The sequence below is a fragment of the Pomacea canaliculata genome, linkage group LG10 (genome assembly GCF_003073045.1).
Source record: "Pomacea canaliculata isolate SZHN2017 linkage group LG10, ASM307304v1, whole genome shotgun sequence".
NCBI classification, from domain to species: Eukaryota; Metazoa; Mollusca; class Gastropoda; order Architaenioglossa; family Ampullariidae; genus Pomacea; species Pomacea canaliculata.
The window spans coordinates 14,572,792-14,598,630 of NC_037599.1; the positions used below are offsets into that span (position 1 = coordinate 14,572,792).

The window sequence follows — 25,839 nt, forward strand, 5'->3', positions numbered from 1 at the left end:
TCCCTCAGAGAAGAAGTTTATTGAACAGTACCTTAGACCTTTGCACTCATTAGATACATCAAGTTACAAGAAAGTTTTAGAAGCTTGCTTGATTTTTTTTGCTTGTTTTAAAATGATTTGAAAATCTGCATGTACTGAGTTCACAATAATTATAGAACATTTCAAAAGCGAAACCCCCCTCCCCCCCCCCAAAAAAAGGCTGGCTATACAATGCTATCTAGTGCCATAAGGTTATCTAGGCTATAATTGAAACTAAACACAAAGCAAATCCATATGTATTAATCTGAGAAATTATTATGCAGTCATCAATTACACAACTATGCATCAAATGTAATGGTAATAGATCATTATAAATTTAAAACTTTCATGGAATGACATTTGAAACAAAGGATCAAAAGTACAAAATTAAGCAATTATACTTTTGAGAAACATACCTGTAAACTGTACTTAAAATATTTTTTGAGTAGTACTTATAGTGAAAACAACTTTATCATCATTTAATAAGGAAATTGTTTGTGTGCAAGGGTACAGCTTGGGTTAAAGACCTATTTTCTACTGATTCTGAGAAAATAATGTGCACTATAAAAACATCTTATCTCATTTCAAAAAAGTTATAGAAGTTAAATGCTTACTATTTTGATTGGAATCCTCAGGGAAAGAGAGTTGGGAAAAAACAGTAGAAAGCGAGGCAAAGGACGTCGGAACGACATGGGCTGAACTGAATGGGGGCTGCTCAAAACCAGGTTTGCTGGCAAGGTGGTGTTGTGGCCCTATGATCCTCAAGGAGTAGCAAGGACTAAACGAAATGCTTACTTATTTATCACTTCAAAATCTGTTACAACAGTACAATACTTTTTACAAAGGTTAAAAAAATATGAAAAAAAGGATCAAACAGTGGCATTTAACTAGTGATTAGCTCCAAAAGATTGAATATTCATAATTGAATGCACACAAGTACATGATCATGTCCACTGTGTGTAAGTAATGATTTTTAAAATATTTTTTTGCCATGCACATAAGCATGCTCAGGTAAAGGTCTTCCCCTGTTAGATCTTTTGGGGATGGTTAGGTGAGATGTTAGACACCTAACTTTTCTCATGGCTATCTTCTGGTGAGGGTGGTGCCATCTCTCCCTTGCCGCCTTACCTTTCCCAACTCTCAATGAAGTCGGGTACCCATTCTTGACAGCTGGGTTGACGAGGGGAAGTATGCCCACAGGCATTGCGTTGGTGTGCCTCTTGCCTTGGATGCCAGTGTTCTAACCACTAGAATGTCCACTTTCCCAATACAAACCAGAAATATCTGAACTTTCCACATCATAACCAATCAGTTCAGCACAATTTTCCCCATGAGTAGGGTCTAACTTTGAGCTAAATCAAACGTTCAGCCAATCAACAGATGAATGTTGCTGAATTGCACTGTTTAGACCATCTAGATACAAGGATTTAAAAAAAAGAAATTATGTAGTCTTTCAATCTTTAAAGATTATTACCTTTTTGAGGTAATAAATATGTAACATAAAGCACATCTTTGAACACTGAAGGTCTTGCTGGTATTAATGCTGGTATGTTGAGAGTACCAGTGGTCATTACAGACAGTTCCCACTTTAAATAAATTTGCATTATACAAATTTGAGTTTATATTAAGAATACTAAAAAAATAAGCAGTCCCCCAAAAAAAAAATTATAACAATTCCTTATGCAAGGCAGATTTTTCATAAATATCTTTTTGTCATGGAACAGTATTCTAATACTTTTATGACTTGCTTAAAGGTATTTGTGCAAGTTTTTGTTTTAAACACTGTGGGTGTGGAAAAAATTTGCATTACATAAAAATGACAGTAGATGTCAGGTTAGCCATCCACTTTTTGTAAAGCAAGCACTGTATTTAAATGAAGTTGATTTTCCTCACCTTTAACCCCCCTCCCCCATAGTGCGAAATCGCCTTGAGGTGGAAGCACTCTCCCTTCCAAGATCAACAACAACAACTCACCTTTAATCAGGTAATCAAACAGCCTAAATCAATATTAGTCAGAATTGTAAGCAAATGCATATGGAAATAGTCTTTATACAAGGAATCAACGCTAAGTTTTTCACTTTAAAACACAAATGGTCTCCTGAGAAAATATCATGAATATGACACACTGATGACAGGGACCTTAATGTAATTAAGTTGCTTATTACAGGCTCGCAGAGATGAACACATACAAAGATAATATGAACACATACAAAATTTGTTCAATAATCATGAAACTTCACTTCAAACAACTGATAAAGATACCTGAATACAAATGCATTTGTGCAAACTTTCTCACACACAAGAAGCAAAATAATTATTCATGCAGCTGACTATTAAAAATAGTTCTGTTTCTCGCATCGGAGAAACAGTGAACATTCAAGGGACCCAAAAAATGCTTTTATTTCTTTCTTTGGAGTGACCCTCGTTCTTTCAAGTTTGCAAAGCCAGCTGCTCATTTGCTCCGTCAATAATTCTTCCAAGCACAAAAAAACCCCAGATGTATTGTTTGATACTTATCATCAATAAATGATCACAATTTTTTTCCCTTCATGCAGAAAACCACACTTCTAAAAACTGCTTTTGCATTTTTTAATTTGTGAACAGAATGTGCCTCAGTCAAAAACTACAGTTCGGATTGCCTGGTCTTTGGCAATCTCCAGAGTAGCTACTGCTCCATCATTGAACTTAAATGAGATTCCACCATCAACTACCAAGCATGCATCCCACATGCGTGATCGGATGCGAATTCTGAAAATGTGACAAATCAATTTTTGGGGACAGTTATAAGAAGTAAGGTTTTTAAAGGCTTTCCACAACTATGAAACATACTAATCAACACTCAAATATATATATATGTAAATAACATTTTTTAATCTAAAGATTGAGAAAAATTGGGGATTATGGCATTACAATGCTCTCTGTATGAATGATATACTTACTTGGTGGCAAAATTCCGTGGATTACTAACTTGAAACACTCCTGTAAAAAAATAGAGCAATTTAAAGGGAAATTGTTTGACTTAAATGAAAGATAATTACCTGAATCCTAGCCAATCAAAAGTTTGAGTAGCAAATAAATCACTTACAACTGCATCTACAGCTTTGGGCAGATTCATGAAGGTCAACATGTTTGTGTACTCTTTCCAGAAATAAAAACTATGTATGACAAATGACATTACCCACTGGATAAGAAAAGTGTTAAGCAACGCTGTAGAAGTGGCAGCAGTTTTGCAGTTGACCCATTAACAACAGAACTGTTGAGTGATGCTGCAATACTGTTTGAAGTTTGAAGTTTAAACATGCTTTTATCTTTGAAAGAATGGTGTGGGCAAAGTGAAGGTGATTAGGTGGTGTGTGAGGATCTGAATAAATTCTACTGCCAGTTTCGCGCATAGTCCACTTCCGCGCGACGGGCGTACAGGACCGTCGTGTTTTTAATTTTTTTTTTTTTTTTTTGGCGTTTACAGCGCTTTTTTTCGTAAAGAAATCGCTTAGTTACGATAGCTTGTGCATTTCTGAACACAGTTACCTCCCTTGTAAAGGGATGGTACTCTGTTTTGACTGAACTATCGTCAATTTCCCAGAGTAACCCTTCTTGAAAAAAATGGCGAGACGATGTACGTGAAATGTGCGGCTAGATCTCGGATCTCGGAATTCTGGTATAAAACACAAAACACAAAACATTAAGATTCTGCAGACCCACTACCGTATTGCAATATCGTCAGCAAACAATAAAATAATCAACCGTATCAAATCAGATGAAAGCTAAATGCCGTGACTACCTTTCTGTGGTATTTCGTTAGTTAATTCATTTATAAACAAGGCAAACAAAACAGGACTACAAATTTCTCCTAGCTTAAGACCTCTAGAACAATCTAAATACTTCGTCAAATCTCCCCCAACTCTCACTCCTGCTTTAACAACTTTGTACATAGCTTTGATGGCTCTGTGCATTTTTCCATGTATACCATTCCTCTGCAGTACTAGCAACAGTTTTTCCCTCGTTACAGAGTCAAATGCGTTATAAAAGTCAATGTAAGCTACTTAGTTTTTTGTGCCTGACCAATTGCTTTTGTATCAGTGTCATTAGAGTAAATATGTGGTCTACTGGGCTATGTTTTTTCCTGAAATCAACTTGTTCCTCACCTACTATATTGTTTTCCTCAATCCGGTCATTAATGTGTTTATTGAGAATGGAGCTGTAAATTTTAGTGCAGATGTTTAGAAGAGAAATACCATGGTAATTATCCGGCTGATTAACATCACCGTTCTTCAACAAGGGCTGAATAATGGCTTCAGTCCAAGTATCAAGAAATTTTCCATGATTAAATATGTGATTAAAAAAAAGAACAAAAAAGGGGAGATAGTACTTTAGGAATATTTAAAAAGTTCCCCAATCATCCCGTCTGACCCTGCTGCTTTACTATTCTTCAGAGATTGTACTGCCTGCACTACTTCTTCCATGGTAATAGGGTTATTCAACTTTAGATCATCACTGCCGCCGCCGCCACCGCCACCACCACCATCAACAACATCACCACCACTATCAACAACATCAGCAGCAGCAGCAGCATGTATAGAGTTAGTGTTATCTATACTTGACATGCTTGAAACAGCAAAGGAATTAAAAATCTTTCTAAAATGACCATGCCAGGTTTCAAGGGCTATAGAGTTACTAGTAAATTTTTTTCTCTAGAGAGACTTAAGTTTCTCCCAAAACAATTTGACCCTTTGTGGATTAACCTTGTCTAGACGAGGTATGACATCTTTTTCTGTGGTTGCTTATGGAAATATGATATAACTCACATAGGATTAAAAGTTGTAAACACGAACATGACAGAAAGGTGTGTGGATTGGAGAATATGGTTTAGAATTGTAGTATAGTGTAAACTCGAGTTACAGGTTTTAATTGTATGGGCTGAAAGAACTGAAGCCCTTCTAGATAATGAAGAATCACCCTCTAGGACCGTTCCTTGATCGTCTTTGGTCCAGCACCCAGCAGCACTTGGACTAGAAGCACCGTTAGCCCCGTGATGAATCCCCACAAAAATCTTTCTGAAGTCCAACCACCTTTCGGCACACACAGCATAATTTTCCTGGCTGGTCTCTTCCAAGCCAAAGATTTTAACATTATTTTGGCGTGATACTGCTTTCAAACTCTCAATTTCACCTTCAGTTTTCTCAAGTCTTTTCTAGTGATTTGTATTTTCTGTACACAAATATTTCTTTACGGCATTATTTGCTTAAAGTGGATTTTTTTCCCCCCTAGTCTTTCTCAGGTTCAACATTTATGAAGTCTATGTTTTTGGAAGAAGACACCATGTTCTTTGGTATGTTCTTCTGTCATGAATGAGCAATCAGGATATTATTTTACTTTGTAGTGATTTATGAATAAAAAAAAATTATCCACATTAAACAAAACCAGACAAAGGCATACTTTACATAGCAAAAATTAATGGTGGTATTATGGTAAAAGTGCATTTTGTCTTAGCAGTCTACAGAGATCATTATAAATAGCTATAAATAGTCTACAGAGGTCACTATAAATAGAATAGCTGACAGAATTTAAGCTAATTTCAAAGACACTTACCATTTACCACTGGGTCTCGGATTGTATAAGCCATACATGGAGAACTAGGGCTGAATCGCAGAGAATCATTAAACTCTTTAACAACAGACTCCAGCATGTGCCAGTCATCAACAGGAAACTGACTGCCAGTTTTCTGATTGGCTGTGACATTCAAAGTAACTATAATTGGAGGAGGAAATCATATATGCATGCAAACACATTTCCTTCATTTTCCCCATCTCTCTCTCTCACACACACACTCTTTTTAATTCCTGTTATACCACACACATATAACCTGTGTGTATATGCATTTTTTCATGAATGCATACACCCAACAATCTATCACAACTATTTCAATATGGCATCTATTCCTGAATTTACTAAGCATAGTGACTGCTTTGCATCTAAATATTAACAGGTCAGCAGAGAAACATAACCCACCAATGACAAGAATATCTCTGACAGAAGACACTGACAAATGGTTGATATGGAAGTGCCATGAGCTGGAACCTGTGCCTGTACAAATAGTGATTCCAGAGCTCTTCTGCTTTTCCCCAGGACCATCATCAGCAGAGAATTCATAATATGATACTCTGGAAAGAAACCCACAAACAAACTGGACAATGAAAGTGTTTGCCTAAAATTTATATCTGATGCTTAATTCAAATCTAAAAATTCTGGAATATAAAGATCTTCAAGGTAAAATTCTGCTCTAAGATCTATTGAAATAAACTGTATGTATGATCAGATTAAGAATATTACAATGCATAAGTTAAATGTTAACATTTTTAAAGTCAACTAAATTGCAATTATGAGAAAACATACTTTTAAAATATTTGAGAATCAATTTTAGCCACACACCTGGAAGATAATGATTCTCCTATAAATACTTCATTAAGAGCAAAAACTGGAAGAACACGGACTGGTGGGGGGTTAGAAGTGATATTTACAGGGTGCCGTTCCTGCTCCCTCTCAGCAATATGCTCTATGAATCTGAGCTCAGGGAAAGACAGCTGTTGATCATGCAATTCAATTGGGGTATCATTGCTGTGTTGGCCTGACATGGTAACTTTGATACGCTGTAACCATCTCCACCTGATGAAGAATGCATTTAAATTTTAATTACTACAACAAAAAATAACATTTTAAACTAAAATTCTTTCTTTAAGATGACATGACCACAGAGTTTCACGATCTTTTTACACCATCCTTTATCAGCAGCTACAGAACACTAACAGCGTTGTAACGCTGGGCCATTGTTATCTCGCTAGTTACTTCCCTTGAATTACTCCCTAATGACCCATAACAGACCAAACCAAACCAAGACTGCCAATTTTCTTTACTCATTTATTTCAGGTAAAGGAGGAGGAAGGGTTTATGCCGTCTTTTAAGTTTCACAGAAAGTAAATTTACTTTAAAATTATTCACTGCCTCACCCCAATCTGAGTTCACGTTGCCCCACCAGCCCAGCAAATCTTTGCCCACGATTGGTTTTATCTCTGTCCCACATATCAGACTAGAGAGGTTCAGCCATCGCCCATTCTCTTTTGCTGGTCCCATATTTGGAATGCTCTGCCTCTGTCTCTCTGTACAGTGGAGACACTACATACTGGTCTCTTTTGGAAATACCTACTGTAATCGGTCTACGTTGGCTGTTACTCTGCCTTCTCCTCTAAGTGTTCTTTCATGTTTTTGATAATGTTCACTGTGCATGTGTTTCCATGACTGCGTCTCAATAATATATACAGCAGCTCAGGTAGCACAGGAAATGAAGAACTATAACATCAAGCTCCTTGGTCTATGCAAGACAAGGTGGAATGGCAACAGTCAGACCAGACTTTCGTCAGGGGAGACAATCATCTACTGTGGACATGGACCCTGACCATAATCACATATAAGGAGCAGCAGTACTGATGACACCAGAGGCTGCATGAGCACTAATAGCAAGGGAACCAGTTTCCCCACGACTCGTGTCAGCAAGGTTCAACTCCAAAGGAAGAAAGATCATCATCACCCGGTGCGGTGCACCTACCAACGCAGCTAAAGAAGAGGAAAAAGAAGACTTTTACAACTCCCTACAAGCACTGGTTGATCGTACTTCAAAACGAGACCTAAAGATCATAATGGGCGACATGAATGCCAAAGTTGGAAATGACAACACAGACAAAGCACACATAATGGGAAAGCATGGTGTGGGCAACTGCAATGAAAATGGTGAGCTGCTCACAGACTTTTGCTTGTTCAATGACCTTGTAGTCAGAGGCACAGTTTTTCCATACAAAATCATTCACAACACCATGTGGACTTAACGGTCTTGTGGCAACCATGAAGATAAAGCTGAGGTCCTTCCATGACTCATCAGACAGACCGCACCGCAAATTGAACGTGCAGTTTCTTAGAGACCGTAGAAAACAAGAAGAGTTCAACTGCAAAGTTAAAAACAGGTTTGCGGCGCTGGAGGGACTCCTGAAAGAAACGGTGGCCAACCACTGGACAGGATTACAAGAGACCTGGAAGACTGCCTGCACACAGGTTCTGGGGGAAAAAAGAAAACAGCATAAGGAATGGCTGACTTAAAGGACCTGGCAAAAGATAGAGGAAAGGAAAGAGATGAAGCAGAAGACCAATGTCAAGACCAGCAGGAAAAAGAAGAGCTCAGAGAAAAATACTGGGAGATAAACAGAGAAGTAAAGAAAAGTGCAAGAAAGGCGACAAGAGACAGTTCGCACATAGGATGGCAGAAGAGGCGGAGCAAGCAGTTCGGCATAATATATGAAACTACAAGAATTCTTTCAGGAAGAAAAAACACCAATGCATGCAGACCAATAAAGAATAAGAATGGCAGCGTCATCTCTGAGGATGTAGAACAAAGATCATGCTGGGTGGAACATTTTGATGAAATACTTAACTGACCACCACCAACAACCACTTTGGACATTGCCCCAGCTGCCGAACAGCTCCAAGTAAACACCAACCCACCAACCAAGGCAGAAATCATCAAAGCCATCAAGTCCTTGAATTCTGGCAAGGCGGCAGGCACAGATGGCATTCCTGCAGAAGCACTCAAAGCAGACCCAACAGCCGAAGAGGTGCTACACCCCCTGCTGCACAAAATTTGGGAACAGGAGCAAGTTCCAGCAGACTGGAAGCTTGGCTACCTCCTAAAGCTACCCAAAAAAGGCGACCTGACACAGTGCAGCAACTGACGTGGGATTAAGCTGTTGTCCATTCCTAGCAAGGTGCTGACCAGAATCATCATGGAGATACTAAAGAATGGCCAAGACAAGAGACTGAGGCAAAACCAGGCAGGCTTTCGTCAGGGAAAATCATGCACAGACCAAATCGCTACGCTACGAAATATTATCGAACAATCTATCCAATGACAGTCGCCACTATAACTTATATATAACTTTTGTGGATTTTGAGACCTTTGACTCCATAGACAGGGCAACCATCTGGAAACTGAAGCAGCACTATGGATTTCACCAAAGTTCATTGCATCATCAAACAGCTGTAGGAGGACTTGACATGCAAGGTGATCCACAATGGTAAGCTGACTGACCCCTTCGCAGTGAGGACTGGAGTGAGGCAAGGTTGTATGCTCTCCCCGACAATCTTCCTGATCGTCACAGACTGGATCATGAAAAGAACAACCTCTAACAGCAACATAGGCATTCAGTGGACCTTTGCCAGGCAACTTGAGGATCTTGACTTTGTGGATGACATCAACCTGTTGTCCCACAAGCAACAACATGCACAGACAAAGCTCACTCGGCTCGCAAAAGAAGCAGCGATGACTAGCCTGACCATCAACATCAAGAACACTAGGTAATGCGGGTCAACAACAAGCAAGAAGCCACACTACAACTACATGGGAAATGTATTACAGAGTCTGACAGTTTCACCTACCTTAGTACCATAGTCAGCAAAGATGGGGGTACAGATGAAGATGTAAGAAGCCGAATAAACAAAGCCAGGCTTGCATTCCACACCCTACCATCTATCTGGAACTCCAAGGCTTTATCTTTACACACCAAGATCTGCATCTTTAACACAAGTGTAAAGTCAGTCCTTCTGTGCAGATCTGAGGCATGGCAAGTGACAAATGTCATCACTAACAAGATAAAGACATTTGTAAACAAATGTCTGCGCAACATCCTCAACATCAGATGGCCCAAGATCTCCAATAGAGACCTGTGGGAGAGAACCAACCAAAAACCTGTCAGCCAAGACATCGGGAAGAGGAAGTGGGGCTGGATTGGTCACACCTTGCGAAAGCCAGCCGACAATTTAACAAGACAAGCTCTGGGCTGGAACCCACAGGGGAGGCGCAGGGTTGGGAGACCCAGACAGACGTGGAGTAGATCAGTCCACAGAGAGGCGGAGACAGCTGGCATGACATGGTCCCAAATGGAAAGGGACGTCCAGAACCGAGTCCGATGGCGGGGTGTTGTTGCGGCCCTATGCTCCACTGGGGGCAAATAGGACCAAGAAGAAGACTACCTACAGCTCTTGTAAAGTGCGTTGAGCTCACCTCCGTGTGGCAAAATGTGCTATATAAATCCTTTTATTACTTTACCTAAAGATATAACCAAAGAAAATAAAGAAAAGAGGGCTGAGGAAATTACCATAGCAATAACAAAGCAATTGCCCATTTTTTTCTATGTGATGTTGGGCAGCCATCACTTGATTGATCAAATCCATAGAGCCACTGTAATGAAAGATAGGTTATGGCACTCATAAATGCCCTTGAGAATCACATTCTGTGAAAATCCAAGCTAGAAGCAATGACAAGTACTTTATCCACCTTAAATATGCCACAGGAGCGAGGTAATAGCCTCCTGAATCACCAATTTTTCCACCTAAAAAGTCTAGCCAAACTGGAAAAGGTAAAAGTGACCTGCTCTGTTGCCTTGGGTCCTGTGGGACAAATCCTGAACATGCTCTATGCCAGGTCTATAGAAACTTCAGCAACAAGCATTGTGAGTTGCTGAGCATCCTTTGAAGATAGGGTATTTTTGGCAGTATAAATAAAAGGGTTTGTTAGCTGGGAAACTGACTCACCTACATATGGCACTAAAAAAACTGAACCAACAAATATTGTGTAGGTCTTAAAAATATGAAAAAGCCATGAGATCTGAAAGATCTTTACTTTTCCTACACACCACAAACCAAGATGTTTAAAGAAGATAACATGGATGTGTTTCCTTGGAAATCTTTTAGAACTAGCTGTTTGCCACCAAAAAGCAAGTGGCACTGGAACAAAGAAAACAAGTAGAGGTGACCTTCAGCAAAAAGCGAGTCACATTCAAACCATGACTGAATGGTGCAGTAGCAAAGCAACCAACTGCAAAAACAGCAGTAGAATAAAACTAGTGGTCTGTTAATAAAAAATAAAAAAAAAATAAATCAAAACAGACTTTATTGTCTGTCCAGGAGACCCAGGACAGAAATTTGTCTTCGCTCACAAGGGCAGGCATACATTCTCATACAGACATTTAACACACAGTTAGGAGTAAACGTTAGGAGTAAAAAAGTGTAGATTGCACCAGTCCATCAAAGCAGTTTATGTTTATCCTAACAACTAACCTCGGGTGACCAAGGGCCTAAAAGCAGTGCGTAACAAAAAGAACCATGTGTTCTTCACGGGTTCTGCCCACGACAGAAGATTGGTACATAGAGAGGTCCATGATGCTATCCGTTGGGTCAAGGTTATAGTTATACAGGTAGTCCTCGGGTTACGACAGTCTCGAGTTACGTCGTTTCGTGGTTACGAGGCTCATTCCGACTTACGAGGTCAGTGCATCAAAGAAAAGGAAGGCCATCACCATGGAGGTGAAAGTGGATATCATAAGGCAATCTGAGAAGGGGGAAACAGCAACAGAAATTGGCAGGTCATTAGGACTTAGTCGCTCGACTGTAGCTACGATTATCAAGATAAAGATCGCATCTTTGAACACGTGAAAGGATCTGCTCCTATGAAAGCGACAGTGATAACAAAGCGTAGTGTACTGTACAATATCTTACTGTACTTATGTTTATTGATAATTATGTAGGTTGCTGTGTTAGGATAGGTGTTTGGATAGGCTAAGTGTTTGCAGTACTGTACTGTTATTATGGTACAGTACTGTATGAAAGTATGATCCGACTTACGTCGAAATTCGGTTTACGACGCCGCGTTAAGAACGGATCCCCGTCGTAAGTCGAGGACTACCTGTATATGTATATAAGGTTCTATGGTTGACAATAAAGAGTAATGCTAAAATGGTAGTTAAACTCCTATGGTAATGTCATCTTGTAAAGTTGAAAATGAAATGTTCTGGAGCTGGAATACAAATATAACATGGCACTTAAAAATTATGATAAAAATTTTTACAAGTAAAAATATTTGGAACTTACAATTTCATGTTTTAATGCAACCTTTTAAACAAGTTACTTTTATACAAAAATCCTACTTGCTGCTGATAGTAATATTTAGCAAATAACCATGTTACAGAAATTTTTTGTATTCGAATTCTCTTTAGATCTATAGTACCAACTTTATTTTCTAATTTTTGTTTACTGATCTGTGTTATGAATTAAATGTGGTAGAGGTCTGTGCAAAGATGCGGTATGTGACTCTGCTTGACCTGCCAATGACTGCCACAGCCCGCAGACATAAGCACTCCCGTTTGAAGTATCAACTGACCAGTAGGAGAGATTAAATGTTTCACCAAGAAAGCATACTGCCAATACTGTCCAATAACATGTGGCAACCACATGATTACAGGTGGCAAAATTTGGGCAGTACTCATAGGTTTCATTCACAATTTGACCATTTCCCAAACTCAGAAAATATCCACATAAAAAATATTCACACAAGAAAAACTCTGGAAATGACCCATCTTAGTTAACACCAAAAATAACTTAAACAAAATGTTAGTCACTGAAACTTTGACATGAAATCATTATTTTCATTCCAAAAGTTTGCATATGTAGCATCACTACTAAACAGACTTCTTAGTCCTGTTTGCCTCCACTGGAGCATAGGACTGCAAACAAATCAATAAACAGTACCCACATAAATAACATATCAATAAAAACAATTAGAAGTTGCACAGTAGTTGACGTGATCATTGGTAGAATATGGAGGAAATAATGTCTGTTTAACATTTAATTATTTTTCTCTGAACCTCCCAGATGTTTGTTTATTGAGAGTAAATAGGACTTTTAAAACTAAATGCAGAACAAATTAAATATATTTTACTTTTCTTGTTTTACCTCCCCCCCCACCAGGCAGTCACATTTATTTTTTGTTTGTTTGTTTGTTTGGTTTTTTTTTGTTTTTTTTTTAATACAAAGTCGTGAAATTATACATTTTCAGATAAACTCATAAAATTCATATAATCAGCCCAGCTTATTATAAATTCCTGCAATTTCATATTAACAAGTGCGCTAAATTCCTCAATCTTGTATTTTCTATTTAACTGCAGAATAAAAACTCTTAAGTCTGGCTGTTTCTTCTCTATTTTACATTTATAGATAAAAAACTTTGCTTCTAGTAGTATATTCTCTAACGTCTTATCTATTGGACAGTTTGCTTCATATCCAAATAGTATTACAGATTCGTTAAGTGCTAGTTTATTATTTTTAGAGCATTTTTCCCTTATTGCCTTTTCTAGGCTTGTCCAAAATAGTTTGGTTGCCTTACAGCGCCAAAATAGATGTTCAATTGTCTCCCTTTCGTTGCCACAGAAAGTGCATTTATTATTAACTTCTATCCCCATATATTCTGCCAGGGAGTTTGTACCTAGAATTCTGTGGATAATTCTGCACTGAAACCATCTCAGTTTAATATCTTTTATTCCTTGAACCTTGGAAAATATTATTTTCCAGGGTAATTGGGCCCCTATTTTATTTTCCCACTTTTCACAACATTTGGGCCTGATTGTGTTTTCTGTCAATATTTCGTAATAATATTTGGAACCTTTCTTTATAGAATTAATTAGTTTAATAGTTTTTGATGTTTCTTGTGCAGTGTTGTTCCTAATTGTAATGCCCATTGACTGAACAAATTTTTTAATTATTTTTGCACAGCCCATGTACGTAACTATATCTATTGTTGTTCCATACTTGGCATTAATTTCACCCAGGGACAAAAGTACACCAGATTCATTATAGAAATGTTGAATTCTATATAACCCCTTACTAACCCAGTTTTTGAAGAAAATAGCCTTCTGGCCAAGCTGAAATCTACTGTTTAAGTGTATTGGTTCTGCCATCACCTCCTCTGATGTCTCTGGCTTGACATAATAATAGAATTCCTTATAAGCATTTAATACATCCTTCCAAAATTTATTTTTATGTTGTGTGTCACAGTACACATTTGGGCCATATTTATCTATATCTACGAGTTTTGGGTATATCTTTATCACTACATCTTTCTATTGGTGTTCAGTGACATTTAGCTTTTTAATCCATATTAGCTTTAGCGCTTTTATATATTGATAAATGTTATCTGCAGTCCTGACATTCTAGTGAATTTATTTAATGTAACCAAAGCGTTATTAAAAGATAATTCGTCGCCTTCCATAAAGATTTATGTGTCATCAGCAAACTGTAATATTTTGTGTTCTTTTTCATTTATTCTAATACCCCTTTTGCTAGCATTTTTCCTTATCATTACTGCTAGGACTTCAGCACAAAGTATGAATAGGTACGGTGATATTGGATCCCCTTGCCTACATCCACGTTTTATTTCGAACCAATCTGATAGTCTTCCATTAACCATAACCGCTGACTTAATGTTTTGGAAGAATGTTTTTATCCAGTTACAGATATCAGTCCCAAATCCAAGTGTCCTTAATACTTTGTGCATAAAGGACCAGTCTATGGTATCGAACGCTTTCTCATAATCCAAACTAAGCAATAAACCCTGTAGATTTTTGTGGTCAAGGTATACTATCAGGTCATATATAAATCTAATATTGTCCCCAATGTATCTATTTGCCATAAATCCTGTTTGGTCATCTGCTACCAGTAATGGAAGTACTTTTTTAATATGCAAGGCTATACACTTTGAACCTATTTTATATACCACATTTAAGAGGGATATCGGCCTCCAGTTTTTAATAAAGTCTCTAGACTTATCACCCTTAGGTATACAAGTAATGAGTCCTTCCTTCTGAGGATGTGAAAGTTCCCCATCTCTGAAAGCCTCGTTGAGTGATCTTATGATAAATGACCCTAATTTCTTCCAAAAAAACTTAAAAAATTCTGCTGTAAACCCATCGGTTCCTGGACTTTTCCCATTGTTCATACTCTTAAGGACATTTCCTGCTTCTTCTATGGTGATTTCTCCTTCCAGAGCTTCTGCCACCATGATGGGCAATTTAGGAATACCATTAATTAGCTCATCTAATTCACACTGTTCTACTTCTCTCTTTTGATATAGCCTGTCAAAAAATAATTTAGTTTCAGTCCTTATTTCCTCTGCATCTGTAATACAACTTCCATCATCTTTAATGAGTTTCATAATTCTTTTATTGACATAGTTTCTTTTCTCTAGGCTACAAAAGTATTTACTAATTTTTTCTCCCTCTGCCAACTATTTTGCCTTTGCCTGTACTATGATTCCTTCCATTTTCTTTTCTCTAAGGGATCTTAATTCTATTTCTTTTTCCTCCAACATTTTCAAAATTGAGTTATTTTTATTTTGTTCATTTTCTAGCACTTTAATTTCCTTTTCTAAATTTCTTTCTAACTCAGATGCTTTTTTTTTTTTTCATTGTTGAGTAGGCTATACTCTTTCCTCTAATTTCCATAAGTAGTACATCGAGAAACAATTTATCTGATATTGTTAATTGTAGGTCTTGGTCTGTAACTTTAGATAAGCTGTCTCTATTATAAGGGAGTGCAGCATATTGTTCTACAACTCTGTCAATGGTCTCATGTACTTCCTTTACATATTGAGTTTCCTTTAGGAGAGAGGAATTAAATTTCCATAAAGTGTGAGGTATTATTTTATCCCCAAACTGAAGATTAAGAGTAATCATTGAGTGGTCTGATCTATATCCAATTTCAATATCTGCCTCAGCTACATGTTGAAGTAAGGATTCTGAAATAAGAAAAAAGTCCAGCCTACTTTGTTGTAAAGGGTTGGATCTTCTCCAGGTGTATCGATTTATTTCTGGGTTCAGATATCTCCATATATCTATTAGTTCTAAATTGTCTATTAATGTTTCTACGCTTACGCAGGCTTTAGGATTATTTATATGTTTATAATTATGGTAATCTTTGTTAGGGTCCATAAGTAGATTCCAGTCTCCCCCTATTATTACTTTACTAACCTGCGTATCTTGAATTAAGCGTTCTAGTTTCACATAAAATTCTGGGTTATCTTTATTTGGTCCATAAATGTTGACTAATAAGAGGTTCTCGCCCATAATTTCTATTACTGCCAAAATATAATCTCCTTTCTCATCTTTATACACTTTATTAACTTTAAATTCAAAATTATTTTTAAATAAAATTCCAACACCTCTAGAGGAGGTATTATTGGATGCAAAAAGGCAGGTGTACCCCCATTCAGATCTAATATACCTTTCTTGCTTAGGGTCAAAGTGTGTATCTTGTAGGAAATATATTGAATAATTTTTTTGTCTAATATAGTTAAATACATCTTTCCTTTTCTGTAAGTTACCCAGTCCCTGACAATTAACCGAACAAATCTTAATGCTAGTCATGTTTGGCCCTCTAAATTAAAGTCAACAAAGTCAAACGCCTTGCCTGACCGCCAGTCTTTTCTTACTTCCACTTCGGTTGCGATCTTGTTGCACTATCTTCCCTTATGTAACTGTCCATAGAGCCTTGTTTTTTTCCCCTTTCCGTTTGCACCTCCGTTCTTGCTCTTACGCATGTGCATGTGCTGTCGTCTGTCATCGGCAGTTGTGTCCCTTTGACCTTTTCAGCATATCCGGCCGTCGTGCTCCTTGTCTCTACCCGGCTAGTCTGCACGGGTACCCCGTGCGTGGTTTCGGGGTCACGACTAGATGGGGACACCGATGCGGGGTTAAGGACGATACTAGTACATTGCTGTTAGGTGGACACTCGCTGACATCGGCTGTCTGGCTGTTGTTGGCCTCTGTTACACTGGTGTATGGAGGTGTGTCCTTCCCCTTTGTATTATCGCCGGTAGATGTCTTGGTATTGTTGGATTCAGCATGGCATTTAGTGGGCAAGACAGCAGTCGGAATCATCTGTAGGTTGTTGATAATGCTACCTCTGCGAGTAGCCTCGTTCGTGTCTATTTGCTCCCCATGCTTATCGGCCTGTAATATGGTGTTATCCTCTTCCTCATCTGTTTGCAGAGGTAGATAGCAGTTCCGCAGAGGTAGAGGTAAGTAAGACTGACTGCTCCGGTGCTGTCGGACTCCGTTGTTCCGCTGCGCTGTTACTAGTGTGTATTCATCAGTCTGTTGCTGTAGGGCTGCCTGGTGCTGAGAGGGGGATCTGTCCGCGTTGGTTCGAGGATTCTCCCTCTCTTCCTGTTGTCTGTTCGTATTTTGGTATAAGGGTCCTCCAACGACGAGCCGGTCTCCTCTGTAGAACGCACGAACCCCGCTATTTCTGTAACACTTTATGATCGACTGTTGTCTTTCTGTGAGATCACTAGCCACAGATACACCTTTTGCTCTCAGTTTCTCTCGTGCTTTGGTAAGTATATCAAACTTGTCAGACCATCGAGTGAACTTAGCGATTATGGGGCGTGGTTTGATTTCCTTGTTTCGGGTATGTCCTTCTGGCACAATTTTCTTACCGACTCTGTGCGCTCGCACGATGTCAGTAGTTTGCCACACTTTCCCTGGAATTGTTTCTTGCAGGAGGTTTATTATCGTAGCAGCACAGGTTTCGTATGAATCCTCTCCAGTTTCTGTTATCCCGAAGAACTTCAGGTTGTCTCTGCGAGAGAAACCTTCGAGCTTGTCGAGCTTGTCGTCAAAGACCTGGAGAGACTGATCTACATGATCTTTTAGTCTCTCGGTGTTTTGCTCGAGCGACTCTTGCCTTTGTTTAACTTGCTGTAACTCCGTAAACAGTTTATCAATGGCCGATTTGAAAAGTCTCAGTTCGTCTCTAACTTCGTCTATGTGGTGTTTAATGTTTTCCTCTTGTTTGTTGAGTAATGTCTGGATATCAGTTAAGACATCACGCTCGTTGGAGCGGGCCATAGGAGGTCCACACAAGGTTACCGCCGTGCTCAACCACAATAAATTTTAATTGAGACAATTTTTGAGACAATGATAGCCAAGATGGTGCTCACTGACTATATCGCAAACGAATTATTCACTCCCAGTTTTCTAACCACGAGTACCTGTTGTTCGACAGCTCCTATCAACATCAACATCGCCTCGCTCACCCCTTCGTACTTAAGCAGATCTTCTTTCCTATCTCTCGTAACTGTCGATAAGTCCTGGCTTGAGTCCGTGCTTGACTCAACTACTTGCGCTTCGTTGAACAAGAGTCGGACGACACATCAAAGTGGTTTTTAGGACAGTTCAGTAGTTGTTTTTCGACATATTCTTGATTTTTCCGATGTGAATGGCAGTGGAGTTGAGTTAACCTACTCCATTACTGATTTTGTAGCTCAAAACGTTTTGAAAAGAGACGAAGTTTTGTTGAAAAAGTAGGAGCACAAAATTATGCTGCCATCTTGGCTGCCTGAGCAGTGTTGTGGTCAGAGTTGTGAAGTAGCAGGAGTCACTGCTAGGTTAGTCTCAGTGTGTGTCACTGATTTGCCAGTGTGCATGTGAGTAGACCTGTTGTACCAACTGTGAAAAAAAGTTCTTCGTTCGAATATCTTCAACTGCAAAGATTCTGTTTCTTGGAGAGGTTGGCACTGTAAGGACGACCCAAAGAGAGCCATTGACGATGACATAGTTTCATGGGACTTATGGCTTTGTCATGTAATTGAACACAGTCACCATCCTTTCCTGTAACAATCTGCTAATGCTATCTGACAAAGTGCAAAAGTTTCCTTAGCACTCATACTAGGGCCAGGGAAAGTATTTCCAAGCCGTCTGTCATAGGTGAAAAACAATTACCGATTACTCTTTTAGCCAAGGCATCTATGGTTGAGTAGTGACCAAAAGGCAGACCAAAGCTTAAAGGATACCTCAAAGGCCCTGTAAGGCAGGGTCAATGAGCTGGAAATACTTAACTGCTAGACATGAAAACAGTGAAAATCACAGCTTCCACAGTTCCAGAGAAAATACCACCACTGCCATAAACATAGACTAAAAGATTAAAGTAATTTTGTAGGGATTTGGCCCCTAACATTATTTCATGCCTTATATAAACAAGAAATATTTTACCATCATCAAAAACAAAAAGAAATGATATCATATCCTAATTTAATACTTTTACAAGAGAACTGCATATATTTTAAACTTCACTCAGTTCTTTAAAACAGGTTAATAACCATTTGCTTAAATGTTGGAATGGGATAGAATTTACTTAACATTTGAAAATAAATGCAAGACACACCGGAAGTCTCCCGCTAACATCCGCTTTAAGGCAGCAGCAAAGTTCACAGCAGGGTATTTCCTTTTAGGCAGACACAGATGACCCTCAGACCTGAAAATAATTTTGATATTATCATCTCCATCTACAAGACCCATAGTCTATGGGAGTGGTTGGGAGCATAAATCATTGAGGTTCTTACCTCCTCATGAACACAGAAAAAATTATCGCAGGTGACAAGATATTACAGATAAATGTTTTCATGCAGTTAGTGGAATGAGAAAAAGTGTGCTTGAAGACCCTTCTATGAGTAACAATCTTATTTGATATATTTTATGTCTTCTGAAGTCTTTCAATGTGCTTAGCAGAAAGATCTGTGAGTGCACTGAAGTCAATTATAAAGCTAAATAAGCTGGGCTCAAATGAGGTAATAGATCCACAGCTATATGAATAAGGTTTGGTTGCTTGTGTATTATAAGTTCATGTAAGATAAGTACAATCTGTCGCTGTCTCACTTTTCGGACCACAAAAAAACTCATTACTTTTTTAGTTCTATCTTCCTTTGACAACAGGAGCTCACTTCTTGCTGGCATTGCAGATCATCTCTTGGGAAAGTTCCAGGAGAGCAGAACTATGCTGAAAGGCTTGTCTTTCACACAGGAAGGTCTCTATCAACTACTTCAAAAACCACACTAGCTGCCTATCCCACAACAAATAGGTTATATGCTGTATCCCCGCAGTTCTCAAATGGTGGGGCGCGCCCCCCTGGGGGTTGCGACGTGCTTACAAGGGGGGCACGAAGGTGGTCATTTTTTAAGTTTCTTATACCGGTATTAGTGAAATTAGCCTACACTGGTGGCTAACGGGGGCGCGCGGACATACCTTTGTTCGTCAGGGGGGAGCGTCACAAGTAAAAGGTTGAGAACCACTGCTGCATCCCATTTGTTTCTACTTCATCAAGCAGACTGCTCCTTTATATCTTAGAGATATTCTATGTTCTTTCCAGATCTGTAGCTCTTCATGTGATTCTCAAACCTTCGTGTTTCCCATCAAAAAAGAAAAAAACAAAAAACAAAAAAAACAAAAAAAAAAGAAAAGAAACTCGGGGATAGCATTCTTTCTCTAATCTTGGCTTTGTAGTCTGAAACAACTTAACCTTTCTCTATCTGATATTCAGATACTGCAGACAACTTCAAAACATCCTTTAAAACCCATCTCTTATCAATCCCACAAAAGTAACATTTTGGATTCTTGTTAGTTTCAAATGTTACTTTTGTTGTCTTCTCGTTAAATCAGTTTTATAAATAACATTTTTCCTTGTAGGAAAAGGTAAGGGAAATTGTTAGATGGGGTTAAATGATATTATGTTATGAATCCTTTCCACTAAAAATTTGGTATTGCAAAACAATCATTAACTAATAACTGGATCTAAAACACAGGTTTGGGACAGTACAAGGAGACTGCCATTATTTTTTTTGGTCCTACCCATCCAGCAAGAGTGTTCACGTTCTGTTTCCTAAGTGTAGTCATTAAAACACTGGTACTGCCTACATCATGAATCAGTCACAGGTCAGTTTGTTTTCCTTTCTAAAAGAATACAAGACATGGCAGTCTCCAAGAACTGATTTACAACTGAGCTTTAGATACATTTGTAAGTAAGCAGTTCATTTGAAACCCCAAAGTTTGAGTGGAAATAATTCTGAATGCTAGTACAGTGAAAGCTCGTCTAGCCAATGCCTTTGACAGCGAACATTTCGGATAACAACCAAAAACTTTGTTAAATATTTGCACCGGATACCGAACAAAATTTGGATACCAAACAGCCACGTCACCTCACGTGACTGACTAGCATCTCAGACCAAGCATCATTCACGCTCGAGACACAGTTACGATCGGTCATTTGTTATCTTTATGTGTGTGCATCCTTCTTATTTAGTGATTTTTGTGCTTTATTTTAATTATATATCCCTCAATCATGGCTCCAAAGAAGATTAAGAGCAATAGTAGGGAGGTTGTGAAAAGGAAGTGGCTAACAATTGAATTGAAAAAGGAAATGATTTCAAAGGCATGCGTGTGTCGGATATCGCCCCCAAATACGGCATGTCGAGGTCGACAATCTCGAAGATTTTAAAGCAAAAGGAGCAGCTAAAAGAAGCTAATGTTTCAAAAGGAGTGAGTACATGTACTTTAACAAAACAAAGGCCTCAAATAATGGAAGAAGTAGAAAAGTTGTTTCTTGTGCATATAACGGAGAAACAGTTAGAAGGTGTTAGCATCAGTGAGTCATTCATTTGTGAGAAGGCGCTACAAATCTATGAAGATATGCAGACGAAAACCCCAGGGACAAGTGCTGCAAGTGATTTTGTTTTCAAAGCCAGTCGAGGCTGGTTTGAGAAATTTAAGCACAGAAGAGGCATCCACAGCGCCACAAGGCTTGGGGAGGCAGCTAGTTCCGACAAGGCAAGGGCCGAGAGTGCGTTCAAGAATTCAGAAAAATCACAGAAGGAGGTTACATCCCAGCAACAGGAACCAATTAAATCAATTTCCTTTATTTCTTATGGGGAAAATTGTTTAGGATACTGAACATTTCAGGTACCGACCAACTTTCCAGAACGGATTGTGGTCGTTAGCCGAGGCTCCACTGTACCTAAGTCCAACCTGCCATTTTTCTTGCCTTTTTCAGTTTTTAGTAAACATTGATATGGTTCAATATGACATACAAACCTTTCTGGATCAGTATTGAGGCCAATCAAAGGCTTATTATTGTCAATAAACTTTGAAGCTGCCAAAAGATAGGTACCATCGCCTCCAGCAGTGAACACAGCATCTGCCCAATCTAATGTACTGCTAGTAAGGTCAAAGCGCTCAACTATCCTCGTTTCAATGCCAGCAGCCCTGAATAAAAGAAATGATAATCACAACAATGTCTGCAAAATAAAAGACCAAAATGTTTATAGCAGGACTAACTGACAGGACTGGAAAACAAGCAATAAACTTTGTTAAAAGTTATTGCAACTCTACTGTGGGAGTATTGCTATTATTTATAAATGTAAATCAATACAAAATATACTATTAACAATAGCAAGAAGTTCAATGCATACTTCAGTATTCTAACTTATACTCTAAATAGACATGATATTTGCATGTAGCACTAAATGTTAAGAAGGGTAAGTTAATAATTCCCCTGCTTCTGTTTGATAATTTATTCTAGACTTTGCAAAATTTTCATTTGCTCAAGAAATGAACTTATTTTTTATTTATTTATTTTTTTATTATACTTATCTGATGTTCAACATCTAAAATTATTTGATCAAGCAACTCTTTTCATCTGAAAATATAGTCAAAAACCAAAGAGAATCTGAAAATGTGTTTAAAGAGGACATGAAGAGAAACCACTAAAAATAATCCTGTAAGATACTGATATTGGCTGAAACTAGAAATTAATTCACAATCCCATTTTAAAAAATTATATTTTTAAAGCTGTAAGGAATGCAAGGTTCATCTCAAGAATTTGTTGTCATCGACAAAAGTCTTTGTCTTTTATTGAATTTCTTGGTACAATTCAGCACACAAGTCCATCACAAAACTCTCAAATATTTTTGCAGCAATTCAGAAAATGTAGGAGCAACCTTAAAGTAAAAAGAATGAAGAATTTTCACAACTCCCCAAACTGTGCTAAGACCTCAAAACTCATTGCGAGCCAGTCTACACGTTGCCCATCACCATGGCAGATGAAGAGCAGTTTGAGTCAGCAGAATCTGGGGCCTCCAAGACCATTCCTAAGCAGTGCTCAGCTCTGCGCAAGGGAGACTTCGTCTGCATCAAGAACCGCCCATGCAAGATAGTTGAGATGTCTACATCAAAGACTGGCAAACATGGGCATGCTAAGGTGCATCTTGTGGGCATCGATGTATTTACTGGCAAGAAATATGAAGATATTTGCCCTTCCACTCACAACATGTTATCCCCTGTGGTGAAGCGCACTGAACATACATTTGTGGACAAGACTGATGATAAGTTCCAGCGTCTTTTGAATGACAATGGCGAAATACGAGAAGACCTCAGGTGTCCAGATGAAGAGCTTGGAAAAGAAATTGACGCCAAAATAGAAGCTGGGGAGTCCTTCCTTGTCACTGTGCTGGAGGCCATGGGTGAAGAGTGTGTGGTCAGCTGTAAAAATCTGTCTTCAGACAAGTAAAACTTCTTGGCAGCCACCACTCAGCTGTAGGCACCTACAATTCTACGATGTGTACAGCACGTGCAGTGGGCGGCAACAGGAACAGGCCCTTTCCATCTTGAACCTCCTTGTCACTGGCTCTTGTTCCTTGAGCTGTGCTCTGGCGGCCAGGAGCCTTGATGGTCATCTTTTCAGTCATCATCAGTCTTTGCAGATGGCCGTCGCTGGCATACAAGTTTTCATGTTTTTTCCCATTGCATTTTCCGAGATTCATTTTCTGAGTCAGTATACATAGTCTTTGATCAGTGGATTTTTATTTTGTCTTGACACTAATACAAGTGTCACCTGACACCTTAGTTTAAACTTATTTGAGAAACGACCCCAAGGTCTAAACCAGGGGTCTCAAACTCATATTAGCATGTGGGCCACAGTGGAAAGTAACAGCCAGTCAGCGGGCCGCACCACGAAAAGAAAATGTGTTTTCATTAAATTTTACGAACACTACTGTCACTGCAGTTAAATGCTAAAATAAAGTTTTTATAATTATTAATTACATTTAGTGTAGTTTATTACATGCACAGCCAGTTTAGTTTATTAAAATAAGTTGACGTTGTCTCTGTCACTAATAACGGGGGTAATTTTCACTGCGGGAGTTAATCACCAAGCACAACATACATATACACCGCGGACGTGGCCGAGGGCCGCACAAAAATGTTTCGCGGGCCGCATTCGGCCCGCGGGCCGCGTGTTTGAGACCCCTGGTCTAAACCTACAATTTCAAGATGTAAAGAATGTGTGCGGAGTAGTTTGTTAAAGAAGGATGTTAAGAATAGCCAGGTAACTTCAAGAATCATAGGACATTGATGTTTTGCAAGATTAAGACTTTTTTTTAAAAAAGGTTATCTTTCCCCCCTAAACATCTTGCTGAAAACTTTGTGCAGCAGTGGCCTCATGCTGGCTGAAGATGCTTTGCTTTCCTTGTGCCCATTACCCCTACTCCCAGATTTCAGCGTCACACTGCGGTTGTCAAGTCGGCTACAATGCTTTTCAGCACTTTGAATGAAAAAAACTAGTTGGAATAAACATTGTTCTCACAGAGAAAAAAAAAAAAAACCTCAAAACTCTTTAAAAAGAAAATAAAAGGTCTCTTTCTAAAACTCCTAAAGTTTCTTAAACTTTAAGGACAATAATAACCGAATTTGTAAATCCCATTTCCCCATGGTGATGTAAGCTCAGTGCACTGCACATAAAAGACTATGAATGAACAGTTCCTACAAGGTTAGGAAACTAACTTTACTTTTACCATGCTAAAGAAATTCTTAATATTGGACAAAGTAAGTGTACAAGTATAGAATTGTTGATGAAGGCATGTGGATAATAATAATAAATGCAAAATTTATATAGCGCATACTCACACTCATAAGGAGTATGCTCTCTGCACTTAAGAACACGAACGAGACATGGGCAATATATGAGGGACAGAAGAACAAGCAAACAGCATATGAACGACAAAAGGACAAATAACAGTATGATTGATGAAAATAAAAGATAAATATAAAAAACGTAAAGAGGATCCAAATTACACGTGGATATATGTCAAAAGCTCCAGCTCCAGTTCTATTCTACCACTTATAAGCATATATTCCTATATTTTTGTTATCTGGAATAGTCACAGAAAATTATTTGAAAAGTTATTACTGTTATTATTACTATAATAAAATGATTATATAAGTAATATTAAGTGACATAAAGACACTAGTTTGATGTATCAGTGCTATCTTTACAATTATACTCACTCAAATGCTTTCTTCACAGCTTCCAGACCTGCTTGGTGATTTTTATGTCGTAATAAAAGTCTGTCATAATCTGAATCTTTGGACTCAAGCTGAAATAAAAATAAACACAACACTAAATATCATTGCAAAGAGTTATATTTGTTAAGATGTCAGACTTGATTATTACAAAAACACATTAGACAATTACAATATTAAGTTATAGTTAATGTAAATGCACTACTTTTACTTACATAAGCCCTGAATTCGTTCTCTGACATTTGTCTCTGGCGTCTGCGTTCATACTGGAAACGAGTCATCTTTGTTAACACAGTCACTCTTCTTGGAGCGAATACGGGTGCATTATCTTCACCGTACGATTTTGAAGTTTTAAATCGCACTAAATATTTATATCTCATTCCATGTAATTCTGAATGATGTCCGCATAAATTATTATTCGACAATCGAGACAAATAATTATGTTCAATACCAAAGACATGTTTCAGGAGATGCTTCGAAATAACACTCTTTGTAATGCACATGCTATAGATTTTTTAAAAGCCCTATTCAGAATTTGTATTGCTGGTTTGAAAATATAATACCACACATATTTATTAGCAAAAAAAATATCTAATATATCACTGTTAGGTCACACTTGGTTTGTTTTGGTCGCCATTAATGTAGAGTCCGGCAAAATACTGCATACTGTAAGAACCAAAACGTTTCCTACTAAATTTTGTGGCAGATTTTTCCGTCACAGTAAAATAAAAATATGAGTATCGTTTGTGACTGAAAAGCTTAAAT

At 38.3% G+C, this 25,839-nt stretch overlaps 2 protein-coding genes across 2 annotated transcripts; one reads left to right on the forward strand and one right to left on the reverse strand.

Moving 5' to 3' along the window:
• LOC112574607 (NAD kinase 2, mitochondrial-like) lies at positions 1–25,721 on the reverse strand. The gene is made up of 9 exons (XM_025255804.1): positions 25,290–25,721; positions 25,060–25,148; positions 21,811–21,981; positions 19,111–19,200; positions 6,448–6,681; positions 6,028–6,179; positions 5,608–5,748; positions 2,958–2,997; positions 1–2,766 (listed from the first exon to the last, which is right to left on the reverse strand). Exons 1-9 carry the CDS (start codon positions 25,575–25,577, stop codon positions 2,631–2,633), a joined length of 1,341 nt encoding a protein of 446 aa, XP_025111589.1. The 5' UTR covers positions 25,578–25,721; the 3' UTR covers positions 1–2,630.
• Positions 22,760–23,309, forward strand: LOC112574609 (eukaryotic translation initiation factor 5A-1-like). Its single transcript, XM_025255811.1, has one exon. It carries the CDS (start codon positions 22,811–22,813, stop codon positions 23,282–23,284), a length of 474 nt encoding a protein of 157 aa, XP_025111596.1. The 5' UTR covers positions 22,760–22,810; the 3' UTR covers positions 23,285–23,309.
• Positions 25,722–25,839: the final 118 nt, after the last annotated feature.

Bases quoted from the DNA above. Each gene is read 5' to 3' on its own strand.
- LOC112574609 (XM_025255811.1), top strand. From the start codon at position 22,811: ATGGCAGATGAAGAGCAGTTTGAGTCAGCAGAATCTGGGGCCTCCAAG.
- LOC112574607 (XM_025255804.1), bottom strand. From the start codon at position 25,577: ATGTGCATTACAAAGAGTGTTATTTCGAAGCATCTCCTGAAACATGTC. The intron at 6,682-19,110 runs GTGTGTCTTGCA...ATTCTTCATCAG, and splicing joins ATGTTAGCGGGAGACTTCCG to GTGGAGATGGTTACAGCGTA. The intron at 2,767-2,957 runs GTAAGTATATCA...TCACATTTTCAG, and splicing joins CCACGGAATTTTGCCACCAA to AATTCGCATCCGATCACGCA.